The sequence below is a fragment of the Rhincodon typus genome, chromosome 4, assembly GCF_021869965.1.
Source record: "Rhincodon typus isolate 14 chromosome 4, sRhiTyp1.1, whole genome shotgun sequence".
Taxonomy (NCBI): domain Eukaryota; kingdom Metazoa; phylum Chordata; class Chondrichthyes; order Orectolobiformes; family Rhincodontidae; genus Rhincodon; species Rhincodon typus.
Window position 1 is genome coordinate 119,891,694 of NC_063335.1, and position 16,575 is coordinate 119,908,268.

The 16,575-nt window shown below is 43.6% G+C and overlaps 1 protein-coding gene across 1 annotated transcript in view; it reads right to left on the bottom strand.

Moving 5' to 3' along the window:
* The window catches only part of LOC109915011 (NIPA-like protein 2), a 51,716-nt gene that overhangs the window by 20,939 nt on the left and 14,202 nt on the right, over nucleotides 1-16,575 (bottom strand). The window contains exon 2 of the mRNA XM_048596226.1: nucleotides 9,397-9,529. Coding sequence (XP_048452183.1) covers nucleotides 9,397-9,529 — 133 coding nt within the window. The remainder of the gene's footprint in view (nucleotides 1-9,396; nucleotides 9,530-16,575) is intronic.

Genomic DNA, 16,575 nt, shown 5'->3' on the forward strand with positions numbered 1-16,575 from the left:
GGGTAGGTGGATTGGCCATGCTAAATTGCCCGTAGTATTCAGTAATGGGTAGTTTAGGTGGGTTGTGGGGGATGGGTCTGGGTGGGATGCTCTGAGGGTCGGTGTGGACTTGTTGGGCCGAAGGGCCTGTTTCCATGCTGTAGGGATTCTATGATAAAAGGAACAATTTTGTTGCCAGTGTGCATTTTTAAAACTGAGTTTTTGTTTTATGTGTTCTTGAGAAATGGCTGTTGCTGGCTAGACCAGCAGTTATTGCCCATCCCTAATTATCCTGGAGAAGGCAGTAGTGAGCTGCCTTCTTGAACAGTTGCAGTCCATCCAATTCCCTTGAGAAAGTCAATTTGTTCAATTTGCTTTCACTGCCTTTCCAGTTGCCTCTTACTTGGCTCTTCAGTTATTATCTTTTTCTTAAGTAATATTCAGAGTGTGAATGTGTGAAAGTGCATCTTTTTTACATGAATGAAGCACTTCTGGATCCATGTAACTGCTCCTTAAAATACACAAACAGCTTGTTAATTTTTAAGGTTTGATTACAATGTTGAGTTTTCAACTGGGTATCTTCTACTTGCTGATAATTAATTTGAACAGACTGTTGTTGGAATCCAGATGGCATTTATAATACTCTCCAGGTTTCAATTCTTCCAATTTCTGCATCACTAGTTTCCGTGTTCTCATGTATTCTACATCTCGGTCACCTCATTGACCTGCCATCTCTGAGTGCACTGATTATTACCATTCCAGTGAATCATTTACCAATCTTTCCACTTCCCTGCCCCATTGCGTGCCTTGCTCCTCTCCATCTTTGTTCCAGTCTTGGCTCATATGACCCTGATAATGCTGTCTATCCCTCTTTCTGTTGCACCATCAGAGATAGGATATGAGGATTTTCTTGCCAAGCAGGTAGCTCGAGTTGGGAAATTGCCCGACTTTAGAGATCAGCATCTGTTTAAAGTGCCCTTCTGTGTACAATTTTCACTCCAAGGTGAAATAACCCCATATAGGCTGGTATCCCATCACCAAGTCACCCTTTATTTACACATGAACAGTCCTTCACTTTAGTACTACCTCATACACAGTCAGCTACCAGAGTGTCAGTATCTCTGTCAGCCAGGGCTCCCTGATTGGACCAAGTTAACAGACCCAATCAGGGAACTCATTTGGTTTTGGTAGGATGGACAAGATATCCATTCTTGAAGGTGAGATCAGACCCAAGGGTCACAAAGAAAACATAGTCATTAATGAATCAGGGAGACACTTCTTTGACCAGAATCTCCCTCCACACATGCTGCCAGACCTGCTGAGTTTCTCCTGCATTCTCTATTTGTGTACATTTCCATGGAAGCTGGATAAACAAAGAACAAAGTAGTAGAAGGCTGGATTAATGGGATGAGATAGAGGCTCGTATAGAGCAATAAATACCAGGATAGATTGGATGGGCCAAAGAGCCTGTTTCGGGGCTGTCAGTATTCTGTACCTAATTGCTTCGATGAGATCACTTCTAAATTTTCTAAACCCCAGAAAACATAGGCCATTTTTTGGGGGAGAAAAAAAAATGTTCTTCAATTCCATACTTTCATATATCCTTTTTGAGTGATTTTCTTCAAATACAACTATTTTAAAGCAAACGAGATTAAAATCCAGTCTCATAGCAGATTCCAGATTGGTTGGGGTAGTGCTGAAAGCTGTTGGTGGTGGCTAACAAGCCAGGTGTAGGGTGGGGCAGTGTCTTTTGGGAACATTGCTTGTTATTTCCCCGTGACTGGGTGTGCCCCCATTTAACCAATTTGTTTGTCTCATGGATTGATGTGAATGACTAGACGGTGCAGTTTCCATTCCAAGTTCTCATGGGTTCCAGCTCCTATTTCTTCACACAAGCAGAAGTGCTTCACACCCTTTCCCTTGGGGTGCATGCTGGTAATAGTGTCCCACCCGCTCCGGCCTCCCACCTCAGATTCACAGGATCATTATTGGCCCAGAAGGAGGCCACTCATCTCATCCCGTCTGCACTGGCTCTTCAGATGAGAATCTCACCTAGTGCCAATCTCTTGCCTACTCCTGGTAACCCTGCACATTGTTTCTGCTGAGGCAAGAAGAAATGTCTTCACCCAGAGAGTGGGGGAGCCTGTGGAATTCTCTTCCACAGAAAGTGGTTGAGGTTAAAACATTGAATGTTTTCATGAAGGAATTAGATATCGTTCTTAGAGCTAAACAGATTGAAGGGTATGAGGAGAAAGCGTGAACAGGGATAGAGTTGGATGATCAGCCATGATCCTGACCACTGACTGTGTCAAAAGCGTTTCTTCAAATCACTTTTGCTTTTTTAAATAATTAGTTTAATCAGGAATGCACTGCCTGGGAAGGCTGTGGAGGCTGGAAACTTTACAACCTTTAAAAAAATATTTGGATGAGCACTTGAAATATCGTAATATTCAAGGGACAAGTGCAGGAAATTGGGATTAGCACACTTTTAGTGGTAGTTGTGCCGGAGCAGACTCAATGGGCTGAAGGGCCTTTTCTGCACTATATGAATCTATGAATAATGGCAGCTAGGTGATGTTTGTTGATTGCCATAAAATCCCATCTGGTTCACTAATGCCCTTTAGGGAGGGAAATCTGCCATCCTTACCTGGTCTGGCCTATGTGTGACTCCAGACCCACAGCAATGTTGTTGACTTTGAACAATCAGGGATCGGCACTAAATGCTGGCTTAGCCAGTGATGTATACATTCATGAACTGATTACAATAAAATAAACTCATAGATTAGAATAGTTTGGCTTCCTGGACAAGCCCAGGAAATGCATAAAAGGCTTCCTTTGATCAAACTCATCATGTAACAAGCTGGAGGGTTTCCATTCACAACTGTGATTAAAACAGCTCAAAGATCTGCATAGAGTTTTTTTTTATATTATTAAAAAAAAGTGAATAAATTAATCAACTATCATCCATTGGAGTAAGATACGAGTGAAATCTGTCACCCTTTTTCATTGGAACGAAGAAGGATGAGAGGTGACTTGATAGAGGTTTATAAGATGATGAGAGGCATAACTAGAGTGGATAGTCAGAGACTTTTTCCCAGGGCAGAAATGACTATTACGAGGGGGCATAATTTTAAGGTGATTACAGGGAGATGTCAGAGGTAGGTTCTTCACACAGAGAGTGATGGGCATGTGGAATGCGCTGCCAGCAGTGGTAGTGGAGTCAGATATATTAGAGACTTTTAAACGACTCTTGGATAGGCACATGGAGGATAGTAAAATATAGGGTATGCAGGGTAGTCTGTTCCTAGTAGGCTAATAGGTCAGCACAACATCATGGGCCGAAGGACCTGTACCATGCTGCACTGTTCTATGTTCTATGTTCTATGAAATGAGACCTTGTCATTTGGTAGCCTTTTGCTTTAAGCGAAGCCAGAAAGCTATCGGATGCAGAATGTGTTTGAAGGACAGGTGAGAGTGGTCCAGGATGGTCTGTAACTTGTAAATGTACCTCTGTTCAGTGTTGGAGGAAGTTTGGAGAAGCGCAATTACATTGTAAACGTTTTACATTAAGTGGGTTTTAGTTTTTATTTGATGTTGAATAGACCATTTTTAATGATGCATTTTCACAAGACAAGAACTGCTTTCAACTTATTGGTGTGTATGTTCTGAGCACCTTGATCTGTTTCATCGTTAGTAATCCCAAAACTCTTGTTTCTTTTATTGCAGAAATATACGCACATCCGTCTATTGTGTCAAGAAAGCCGAACACCATATTACAGGAGCAAGTTGTGGTGGTGCGGAATCCTTTTGATGGGAATGGGTGAGCTGGGGAACTTTGCGGCCTATGGTTTCGCTCCAGCCACTCTGGTTGCTCCCCTGGGCTGTGTCTCTGTTATTGGTAAGGCTCTTCTGGAGGGTTGATCACTCACCACCCGAAATCCCTGGAGATTTACATTGCGAGTACAGACACTGGACAGAGAACCACCAAATAGTTATGGCATAGGAGGAGGCCAGTCTGCCCATCCAGTCTGCTGTGGCTTTCAGAGCATTTTGATGTAGTGCCAATCTCCTGCCTTTTCCCATTAACCCCCCACATTGGCCAATTACTTAAATAGCGACAGTACTCTCTCGAATGAGGCAAAAGAAACAAAGAACTGCGGACGCTGAAGATCTGAAACAAACAGAAATTATTGGAGAAACCCAGGTCTGGCAGCATCTGTGGAGAGAGAGCAGAGTTAATGTTTTGAGTCCAGTCTGAAGAAAGATCACTGGACTTAACCAGGTCTGTTTTCTCTCTCCACAGATGCAACTAGATCTGCTGAGTTTCTCCACTAATTTCTGTTTTTGTTTCAGACCCTCTTGAATGCCTCATTTGAACCTGTCTCCTTCACACTGCCAGGCAGCGCTCTCTGGATCCGAACCATTTGCTGTGTGAAAAAGCTTTTTGCTCACCTCACATTTGCTCCTTTTGTAAAACACTTGTAAAACTGTGCCCTCTTATTCTTTATCCTTTTTGAGTGGGAACAGTTTCTCTCAATTCACTCTGTCCCATACCCCTATGACTTTGAGAACTTGTATCAAATCTCTCCTTAGCTTTCTCCTCTCCAAGAAAAACAGTCCCAACCTCCCCATCCTATCCTCTGAATTGAAGTTTCTCTCTCCTGGAACTGTTTCATAAACCTCTTCTGCGATTTGGTCACATTTTTCTTGTAGTGTGGCACCCAGAATTGTACACAATACCACGGTTGGGGCCTAACCAATGTCTTTTGTAAGTTCATCATAACCTCCCTGCTGCTGTACTCTATGCCTTATTAATGAAACCTAGAATATTGTATGCTTCATTAACAGCTCCCCCTACCTGTCCTGCTACCTTCAGCGGTGTGTACATATCAACCAGCTCTCTCTTGCTTCTGAACTCCTTTCAGAATAGGATCCTTTATTTATACCATCTCTCCATGTTCTTCGTGCCAAAGTGTATCACCTCACACTCTCTGCGTTGAACTTTATCTGCCACCTATCTGCCCATTCCATCCATGTCTCAACATCATTTTAAAATTCTACACCATTCTTAGGGTTTAAAATTCTCCCAAGAATTTTTTATTGTTTACAAACTTTGAAATTGTCCCTTGCTTACAAAGTTCGAGATCATTGACAGAAACAGGAAAAATAAGGGTCCCAGTAGCGAGCCCTGGGAAAATCCATTGCAAACCTTTGTCCCCCCATTGAACATCATCCTCTTTCTCTTATGCCATTTTGTTTTTATTCTGTGAGCTATAACTTTGCTCTCAAGTCATAGAATCATAGAGTTGTAAAGCACGGAAACAGACCCTTCGGTCCAACTCGTCCATGCCGACCAGATATCCTAGATTAATCTAGTCCAATTTGCCAACATTTGGCCCATATCCCTCTAAATCCTTCCTATTCGTGTAGCCATCCAGATGCCTTTTAAATGTTGTAACTATACCAACCTCCACCACTTGCTCTGGCAGCATATTCCATGCATGCACCACTCTCTGTGTGAAAAGGTCGCCCCTCAGGTCTCTTTTATATCTTTCCCTTCTCATCTTAAAACTATGCCCTCTAGTTTTGGACTCCCCTACTCTGGAAAAAAGACCTTGGCTATTCATCCTATCCTTGCCCCTCATGATTTTATAAACCTCTATAAAGTCACCCCTCAGCCTCTAACGCTCCAGGGAAAAAAGCCCTCACCCATTCAGCCTCTCCTTACAGCTCAAAACCTCCAACATCCTTGGAAATCTTTTCTGCACTCTCTCAAGTTTAACAAAATCTTTCCTATAGAAGGGAGACCAGAATTGGACACAGTATTTCAAATGTTAGTTCACAGTAAAATACCACAGACACTGAAAATCTGAAAAAAAAAGCACAGAAAATGCTGGAGAAACTCAGCAACATCTGGCGATCGAAACAGAATTGCCATTTGGACTTGAAATGTTAACTCTGTTTCTCACCTCATTAGTCTGCTGTGTGACACTGTATTGAACGCCTTTTGGAAGTTTATGTACACCGCATTACCCTCAGCAAAGCTCTTTGTTATCTCTTTTACAAAAAAACTCCACCAAGTCAATTAGACATGATTTTCTCTGAACAAATCCATTCTGATTTTTCTGAATTAATGCAGACTTCTCCATACGCCTATTAAAATCTACCCTGAATAATTGGTTGTCGAATGATGTTAAGCCAGCTGGGCTGATCTTTACAACCTTTGTTTTTTATTTAACATGTTCATAATTCTGCCATCCTCTGCTACCACATCCAGGGAAGATTGAAAGATAATTGTCAGAGCCTCTGCAATTTCCACTCTCACTCCCATATCCTTTGGTGCATCTCATCCGGTCTCCGTGTTTCGCCAACTTTAATTATCAGTAGCTTATCCAGTACCATCACCCTGTCAATTTTAAACCCTTCTCGTGACAGAATTTCCTTTTCTGTCACCATGGCCTGGGGAGCATCTGCCTTGTAAATAAGGACAGATGCAAAGTATTCACCACAGGCTGTATCTTTTGCCTCTATGTATAAATCCCAAATTGGCCCTACTCCTTTTAGCACTGTTTTACCATTGATTTGCTTATAGAAGACTTTTGGGATTTCCTTTTGTTGTAGCTCTATTTAATGAAGCAAGAGTATTTGGAGATGGACGTTAAATGCTGGCCTCAAAGTGATGCTGAAGTGAGTGAAGATTCTAGAACAATCTGTCTCTGCAGGAAGGCTCAAATGATGGCTAGCTGTAAAAGATGTGTACTTCATGGCTATGTGAGATATTTGGAACATAGAGACAAGGAACCCAATAAAACAGGGGACACTTGCAAATTGTAAACAAATCTCAACCCCAATGTAACACATTTTTAAAAATTAATTTATGGGATGTGTGTATTTTTGGCTGGATCAGCATTTATTGCCCATCCCTAATTGCCCAGAGGGCAGTTAAGAGTCAACCACATTGCTGTGGGTCTGGAGTCACATGTAGGCCAGGTAAGGACAGCAGTTTCCTTCCCTAAAGGACTTTGAACCAGGTGGGTTTTTTTTAAAAAACAGATAATAGACAGTGGTTTCATGGTCATCATTAAATCCTTGTTTCCAGATTATTATTGAATTCAAATTCCACATGTCATGGTGAGATTCGAACCCAGGTCCCCAGAGTATTACCTTGTTCTCTGGATTGATAGTCAAGCAATAATACCACTAGGCCATTGCCTACCCGTAAATCCTACTTATTTAGTGCATTTAACACCTTAAGACATGCACAGCACTCCCAAGAGAGATCTTGCCAAGGCTCGATGCATGTGTACAGTTCAATATCTGGAAAAGACAAGATCTACAATGCTACAGGGAAATGGTTTGGGGTAAGGGACAGGGTGAGTTACTTTCTGAGTGCGTGCAGCCATGATGGGCTGAATAGTCTCCCTCTCTGCTGTGCCTGCTTTATGAATTGGGAAAAGGTGGGGTATAGTGATAATGTCACTGGAGGAGTAAACCAGAATCTCAAGCTACTATTCTGGAGGCAAGGGTTTGAAACCTGCCATGGCAGATAGACTGAGACCCCACCTGCTCTCTCAAGGTAGCTGTAGAATAATCTAGGCTCTGTTGTAAAGAAGAGCAGGGTGTTCTTCCTGGTAAGCTGGCAAACATTTATCCCTTGTCTAACCTTATTGAAACAGATTAGCTGGCCAATGACACTTTGCTGTTTGTAAGAACTTTCTGTGTGCATATTGGGTTTCCTACATCACAACATGGACAACACATCTAAAAGCACATCAGTGGCTGTGAAACGCTTTGAGACGTCCGGTGATTGTGAAGATACTGTTCAAATGCGAGATAAAAAGTGAAAGAACTACAGATGCTGTAAATCAGGAACAAAACCAGAAGTTGCTGGAAAAGCTCAGCAGGTCTGGCAGCATCTGTGAGGAGCAAAATCAGAGTTAATGTTTCGGGTCCGGTGACTCTTCCTCAGAACCGGACCCGAAACATTAACTCTGATTTTTTTCTTCACAGATGCTACCAGACCTGCTGAGCTTTTCCAGCAACTTCTGGTTTTGATTCAAATGCAAGACCCTTGTTTAAAACATTGGTGTGCATTAGCCATCCTTTTTAGTGAATTAATTCTAAATCACATTTGAAACACTTTCTAAGTCATGCCAATTAGTTTTTTTGTGTAAAGAGGCTGGATTGAGTGGTAGAGCTTCTGAGATACCTACAAATAGATGAGCAGAAAATCCTAGTGATCATGCACTAACCCTGGGGCATGGCTGACATCGTGAGTGAGGCCTGCTTTGGGTGTACTTTTTTTTAAAACGAGTACAAAACATGTTGGAAATCTGAGGTGCAGTGAATGCAAGTTGCATCTAAAATGTTGAAATCTTTCACACCCAAAAGCAATGCAGCACTCTTACTGTTGAATTATTTCACTATGATTTAGGAAACTGCTAGTGTAACGGTATAATTTGCAACACTGACGTCAGCCATCATATGCTACTGAGAACCTGACAGAATGGAATAATTTGTAGATCAGAGCTGCATGACATAAGTCAGAATAATAGTGTGTAAATGAAAGGAGTTAGAATTCCAGAGTGTCAGACATAAGGTCATAGAAACATAGAAACTAGGAGCAGGAGCAGGCCGTTCAGCCCTTTTTAGCCTGCTCTGTCTTTCAATATGATAATGACTGATCCTTTATCTCAACGCCATATTCCTGCTTTCTCCCTGTACCCCTTGATCCATTTAAAATCTTTAAAAAATTATCTTTGTCTTTCTTGAATATATTCAGTGACTTGGACTCTACAGCCTCCTGTGGTATAGAGAATTCCACAGGTTCACTCCCCTCTGATTGAAGAAATGTTCCCTGATCTCAGACCTAAATGGTCTCCCCATATCCCCCCGAGACTGTGTCCCCTGGATATAGACTCCCCAGCCAGGGGAAACATCCTCCCTGCATCAAGTCTGTCTAGCCCTGTTAGAACTTTATACGTTTCAATCAAATCTCTCTTTGGTGGTGCAGATTTGATGGGCTGAATGGCCTCTTTCTGCACTGCAGGCATTCAGTGATCAGTTTCTCATCCTCATCTAGAAAATGGGTTTATTTGGAATCACACAAGCTTTCAGAGTGCAGTCCCTTTGTTAGGTGCAGTGAAAGAGCAGGGCACACAGGCACACAGTTTATAGGCAGAGAGATCAAAAGATCATACAAATGGTGTGAGTGGAGGATCAGATAATAAGTTTCTGCAGATGACCAACAGTGTTAGATGGTGTGTGAAGTGTTTATAACGTCAATACCAGTGCTGTGCTGTAATGACAATCAGGCAGAGCCACAGGAATATACAAAAGGTAACATCGCAGGCCACACACTGAATCGTAGGTGTGAGGCTTTGTTCAGAATCTGTCTCAGAGTCACCACCCCGGTACCATGGATGAAAGCGTGACCAACACAGGGGAATCCATCATCAACTTGTCTGACTACACCCTTCAACCAGACGAAATCAAAGTTCTCAGCCAAGGGCTTGATTTCTGCCCCACCAGCAAAACGAGCCCCATTGGTCTAGTGGCAGACACAGAGGAATCCATCAGGAAAATGAGGCTCCGGAAATTCTTCCACAAACCTGGGTGTCCTTGTGCACCAGTCGCTGAATGTAAGCATACCGGTGCAGCAGGTGGTAAAGAGGTAAATGGTATGTTGGCCTTCATTGCAAGAGGTTTTGAGTACAGGATCAGGGATGTGTTGTAGCAGTCGTACAGGGCCTTGGTGAGACCACACCTGGAATATTGTGTGCAGTTTTGGTCTCCTTTTCTGAGGAAGGATGCTCTTGTTCTCGGGGGAGTGCAGCGAATGTTTACCAGGCTGATTCTGGGGATTGTGGGTCTGACGTATGAGAAGAGATTGACCAGGTTGGGATTGTTTTCGTTAGAGTTCAGATGAATGAGGGGGATCTCATAGAGATTTATAAGATTCTAACAGGACTGGAAAGGGTAGATGCGGGGAGGATGTTCCCGATGGTGGGTTTGTCCAGAACCAGGGGTCACAGTCTGAGGATTCAGGGTAGACCATTTATAACAGAGATGATGAGACATTTCTTCACCCAAAGAGTGGTGAGCCTGTGGAATTAATTACCACAGGGAGTAGTTGATGCCAAAACATTGAATGTATTCAAGAGGCGGCTAGATATAGGACTTGGGGCGAATGAGATCAAAGGTTATGGGGAGAAAGCAGGATTAGGCTGTTGAGTTGGACGATCAGCCATAATCATGAAGAATGGTGGAGCAGGCTCAAAGGGCTGAATGGCCTCCTCCTGCTCCTTTCTTCTTTGTTTCTATGTTAAGATGTCAGCAGCGAGCCCAATGAGACAACCAGTGAACTGAAACAGTCAACAGAGAAATCGTGGTGCAGTGACCAAAGAAGAAGGAGTCAAATTGGCCCCCCTGGAAGGCCCCTGCCCTAGGCTCGACAGGAGATGTGTTAACGCCAGATTCATCAGCTGCACTCACAAGGTAGCGCAAAACGTCACCCAGGCTCAACGCAACGCCATCCGTGCTCTCAAGACCAATCGCAACATTGTCATCAAACCAGCAGACAAAGGAGGAGCCATCGCCATACAGAATAGGAAGGACAATTGCAAGCAAGTGTACCAACAACTGAACAACCAGGAACACTACAGACAACTACCTGCCGATCTGAACAGTGAACTCAACAGACTGATCAAGACCTTTGATCCACCTTTAGAGTATGCTATGCACTCTCATCCCACATCCTTCCCGTGTAGAAGACTTCTCCTGCTTCCGAAGATACACAAAGCCGACACACCTGGATGTCCCATCGTATCAGGCACTGGGACCCTGTGTGAGAACCTCTGGCTATGTTGAGGGCACCTTGAAACCAATTGTACAGCAAACCCCCAGCTTCTGTCGTGACACCACAGATTCCTTCCAGAACCAACAGCCCAGTCGAACCAGGAAAATTCCTTGTCACAATGGACATTTTGGCTCTCTACACCAACATCCCCCACAATGACAGCATCGCTGCAACAGCCTCAGTGCTCAATACCACCAACAGCTAGTTTCCACCAATTTCCAGACGCCATCCTACAACTCATCCGCTTCATCCTTAAACACAATGTCTTCACCTTCGACAAACTGTTCTTCACCCAGACACACGGAACAGCCATGGGGACCAGATTTGCACCCCCCTAGTATGCCAACATTTTCATACACAGGCTTGAAAAAGACTTCTTTGCTGCACAGAACCTCCATCCAACGCTATACACCAGATACATTGACAACATTTTCTTCCTTTGGACTCATGGCGAGGAATCACTGAAACAACTACATAGTGATATCGAAGATAGCAAGAACTGCAGATGCTGGAGTCAGAGATAACACCGTGTGGAGCTGGAGGAACACAGCAGGCCAGGCAGCATCACAGGAGCAGGAAAGTTGACGTTTTGGGTAGGGACCCTTCTTTGTGAAGAACGTTCCTGCACCTCTGAAGCTGCCTGGCCTGCTGTGTTTCTCCAGCTCCACACATAGTGATATCAATAACTTTCATCCCACTTTCAGTCTTAGGATGGACTATTCTTTAGAATCAGTCTCAGTCTTGGACACACACACCTCCATCAGGGACAGATACCTCAGTACCTCACTCTATCGCAAGTCTGTAGATAACGTCACCAATGCTGCACTTCTGTAGCTCCCACCCTAAGCATATTAAAGAAGCCATCCCCTACAGACAAGCCCTATGCCTACACAGAATCTGATCAGATGAGGAGGAACATGACGGACACCTGAAGGTGTTGAGGCACGTCCTCATAAGAACAGGATACGATGCTCAACTCATCGATCGCCAGTTTCAACGTGCCACAGCAAAAAACCGTAATGACCTCCTCAGAAGACAGAACAGGATGAGACCAATACTGTACCCTTCGTCGTCCGGTACTTCCCAGGAGCGGAGAAACTACGCCATGTTCTTCGCAGCCTTCAACACGTTATCAATGACGATGGGCACCTCACCAAGATCTTCCCCACGCCTCCACTTCTCACCTTCAAACAACGGCCAAACCTTAAACAGACCACTGTTCGCAGCAAACTACCCAGCCTTCAGGACAACATCGACCACAACATTATACAACCCTGTCATGGTAACCTCTGCAAGACATGTCAGATCATCGACATGGACACTACCATCACACGTGGGGACACCACCCACCACGTACATGGTAGATACTCATGTGACTCGGCCAAAGTTGTCTACCTCATACGCTGCAGGCAAGGATGCCCCGGGGCATGGTATATCGGTGAGACCATGCAGACGCTACAATAACACATGAATGGACACAGCGAAACAATCGCCAAACAGGGATGTTCCCTCCCAGTGGGGAAACACCTCAGGGGTCAAGGATATTCAGCCTTGGGTCTTCGGGTAAACGTCCTCCAAGGCAGACTTTGGGGGACACAACAACACAGAGTCACCGAGCAGAGGCTGAGAGCCAAGTTTGGTCCCCATGAGGATGGCCTCAACTGGGATCTTGGGTTCATGTCACGCTACATGTGACCCTACCACACTGTTCTGGGTCTGAAAAAACCTTCCTTACTGCCCTGTTTTGACAGCATCACCTTGATAACTTGTTATGATCTGTCTACATTAATTAGTGTGTACAGTTTTGAATTACTTATTACACTCGCGTATACACACACACGCACACACACACACACACACAGCTATGGGGTGAATCATTTCCTCCAAGCTGTTTGTTTATTTGCAGATACATTCTATTTTGTTCAAAAACACATAATTTGTAGTCACGGTCAGTCACTGAGGCATCTTATAAATTCCAGCTTCCGGAAGAAAACCAGCCTGATTCCAGGTTAAAACTCTGAGACAGATTCTGAACAAAGCCTCACACCTACAGTTCAGTGACTGACCTGAGATGTCACCTTTTGTATATTCCTATGGCTCTGCCTTGTTGTCATGACAACAGAGCACTGACATTGACTTTATAAACACTTTACACACCGTCTAATACTGTTGGTTACCTGCAGAGACTTATCACCTGACATTTCACTCACACCATTTATATGATCTTTTGATCTCTCTTCCTATAAACTCTGGGTCTGTGTGCCCTGCTCTGTCACTGTGCCTGACAAAGGGTCTGCACTCGCAAAGCTTGTGTGATTACAAATAAACTTATTGGACTATAACCTGGTGTCACGTGACTTCTGGCTTTGTCCACCCCAGTCCAACACCGGCACCTTCACATGTAGAAAATGGCTCCTTCAATAGTGCAACCCTCCCTCAGTACTGCACCAGATTTTATTTGTGCTTTACGCCTGGAGAGGCACTTGAACCCTGAACCGAAAACAAAAAATGCTGGAGATCACAGCGGGTCAGGCAGCATCCGTGGAGAGAAAGCGAGTGAGTGTTTCGAGTCTGGTTGACGGTTCATTGAAATGCTAGCTTGCTCTCTCTCCATGGATGCTGCCTGATCCTCTGTGATCTCTAGCATTTGTTGTTTTCGGGACAGACTCCAGCGTCTGCAGTAATTTGCTGCTACTTTGAACTCTGAACCTTCAGGCTCAGAAGTAAGGATGTTACCTACTGAGCAGCTGCTGGCTCCCAGAACAGCTCTGATCGTTCGAACAAGAAAATTAGTTCCTTCTTTTCCAAGTGAGTTTTCATCATTTTAAAATCTGGTTGTGCTGAGCTGGTACATTACCAGTATTTTTTGACCTGGGGAGCCTGTTTTCAGCAGTTTTAATGAAATTTCACCAGCTTCTCACTTGTAAATAGAAGGAAAATTTTTAAAACAAATTTTGAAAAGAAGTTGAGATTTATTACACGCACTGATTGCACTGACTTGTGGCAGAACTTTGCTTTCGGCAATAAACAAACGCGTTTGAGCAGAACCTCAGAGGAAAAGAACACTTTTCAAATTCATGCAATCTGCTCTGGAACTGGCAATTGTACCCAGAAAGCTGAAACTCTAGTTCTGTAATTAGAGGAGCTGGCTAATACTGCTAATGTCACTAGACTAGGAATAGAGAAGGCTAATATTCTGGTGACATGGATTCAAATCCTATCACAGCAGCAGGTAGAATTTAAACTAATTTAATAAATCTAAAATGTAAAGTTTCAGTAATGGTGACCATGAGAATGTTGTTGATTAGTCTTAACTCATCCAATTCAAGATGCTCTGGTTATGGAGGGAGTGCAGTGAAGGTTTACCAGACTGATTCCTGTAATAGCAGGACTGAGGTATGAAGAGAAATTGGATTGGTTAAGATTATATTCACTGGAGTTTAGAAGAATGAGGGGGGGAATCTCATAGAAACCTGTACAATTCTAACAGGACTAGATAGGGTTAACACAGGACATATATTCTGGATGACTGGGGAGTCCAGAACGAGAAAGTCATAGTTATAGAGATAAACAGCATGGAAACAGACCCTTTAGTCCAACTTGTCCATGCTGACCAGATATTATATATAAATCTAGTCCCATTTGCCAGCATTTGGCCCGTATTCCTCTAAATCCTTCTTGTTCATATACCCATCCAGATGACTTTTAAATGTTGTAATTGTACCAGCCTCCACCACTTCCTCTGGCAGTTCATTTCATACATGCACCACCCTCTGCGTGAAAAAATTACCCCTTAGGTCCCTACTTTATCTTTCCCCTCTCACCTTAAACCTATGCCCTCTGGTTTTGGATTCCCCCCACCCCGGGGAAAAGACCTTGTCTATTTACCCTATCCATACCGCTCATGATTTTGTAAACCTCTATAAGGTCATCCCTCAGTCTCTGATGTTCCGGGGAAAATAGCCCCAGCCTCTCCCTATAGCCCAAACCCTCCAACCCCGGGTCACGGTTTAAGGATACAGGGTGGGCCATTTAGGACTGAGATGAGAGAAATGTCTTCATCCAGGGAGTGATGAGCCTGTGGAATTCTCTGCCACAGAAAGCAGTTAAGGCCAAAATATTAAATGTTTTCAAGAGAGGGATTAGATATTGTTCTCTGGGCTAAGGGGATCAAAGGGTTTGGAGTGAAAGCAGGAACAAGGTATTGAGTTGGATGATCAACCATGATCATATAGTATGACGGAGGGCTGAATGGCCAACTCCTGCTCCTATTTTCTATTGTTCTTACCTGATCTTGGCCCTGGACTGACGAAACGTTTCAAAAATATGACCTGAGACACGGGTTAGGTACTTGACTAACGGATCTGGTGAAGTTACAGATCCAGGGCACGGTGAACTCTGGGAAAACTTTGAGCCATTGCTTTAACTGAATGTAATAAAATCACCATTTGTATGTTTTTAAATAGTGTGGATCCAACAGGCTGCCTGAAATAAAGATTAACTTTTCTCGTTATTGAATTGTAGAGTTAATAAGCACAGCACCAAATTAAATTAGAAAGTGGTTTGTTATGGATGTTGCTATGGTGACATTACATTTGGGAGCTGAAGGCATAGTTTAAGTAGTGTCATTGCAAGCACGTTGCTTCCTAATCTATGTTGCTGGTTTTTATTTTGTCGCTCCACTGGGGTTTTTTTGTTAGTCATGGATTAGCTCAAGCAAACAGCTTGTAAAGAGGCTGAAACAGCAGGACTGGATGCTCTCAGAGAAATTTATCATTCAGACTCGAGATGTGGCTATTATTTACTGTCTACTGCGGTGAAACTGTGTGGCTGACTTAGACCCCTCCAGGGGCAGCTAACAGCTAAGAACATGGGGGAAAAAAAAATGCTTTCATTGATGTAAAACCTTCAGGTGCCTCCCAAAGTAGATTTGAAATGCAATCAACATTTCAATGTTGGAACGTGGTTGTGAGACTGGGGTCACGTTTAGGCAGACAGCAGGAAGGATATTCCCAATGACCCAGGGAGTCCAGAACCAGGGGTAGGCCACTGAAGAGAAATGTCTTCACCCAGAGAGTGGGGAGCCTGTGAAATTCCCAGCTACAGAAAACAATTAAGGCCAATGCATTGAATATTTTCAAGAAGGGGATATAGTACTTAGGGCTAAAAAGATTGAAGCGTGTGGGGAAAAAACACGGGAACAGGGAACTGAGTTGGACAGAACATAGCACTGCAAATGGCTGGAGATCTAAAACAAAAACAAAAATTGCTGGAGAAACTCAGCAGGTCTGTCAGCATCAGTGGAGAGATAAACACAGTTTATGTTTCAAGTCCACTGACCTGTTCTGATGAAGGGTTGCTGGACTCGAAACGTTGACTTTGGCAGCATCTGGTAGAGGGAAAAGCAAAGTTAACATTTCAAATCCAGTGACCCTTCATCAGGACAGGTCACTGTACTCGAAACGTAATCTGTGTTTATCTCTCCACACGTACTGTCTGACCTATTGAGTTACTGAGTTGGATGATCAGCCATGAATGGTGGAGCAGGCTCGAAGGGCCGAATGGCCTAGTCCTGCTGCCATTTTCTATATTTCTGTGCTAGAACCAGTAAGGAGGCCATGTTTCCTTCCCTAAAGGACATTGGTTCACTAATATATTTCTATGAGGGTACAACAGTTTAGTCATTACTTTTACAGCACACTGTTGGGGAAATATGAGGGTCAGGTCTAATGACAACA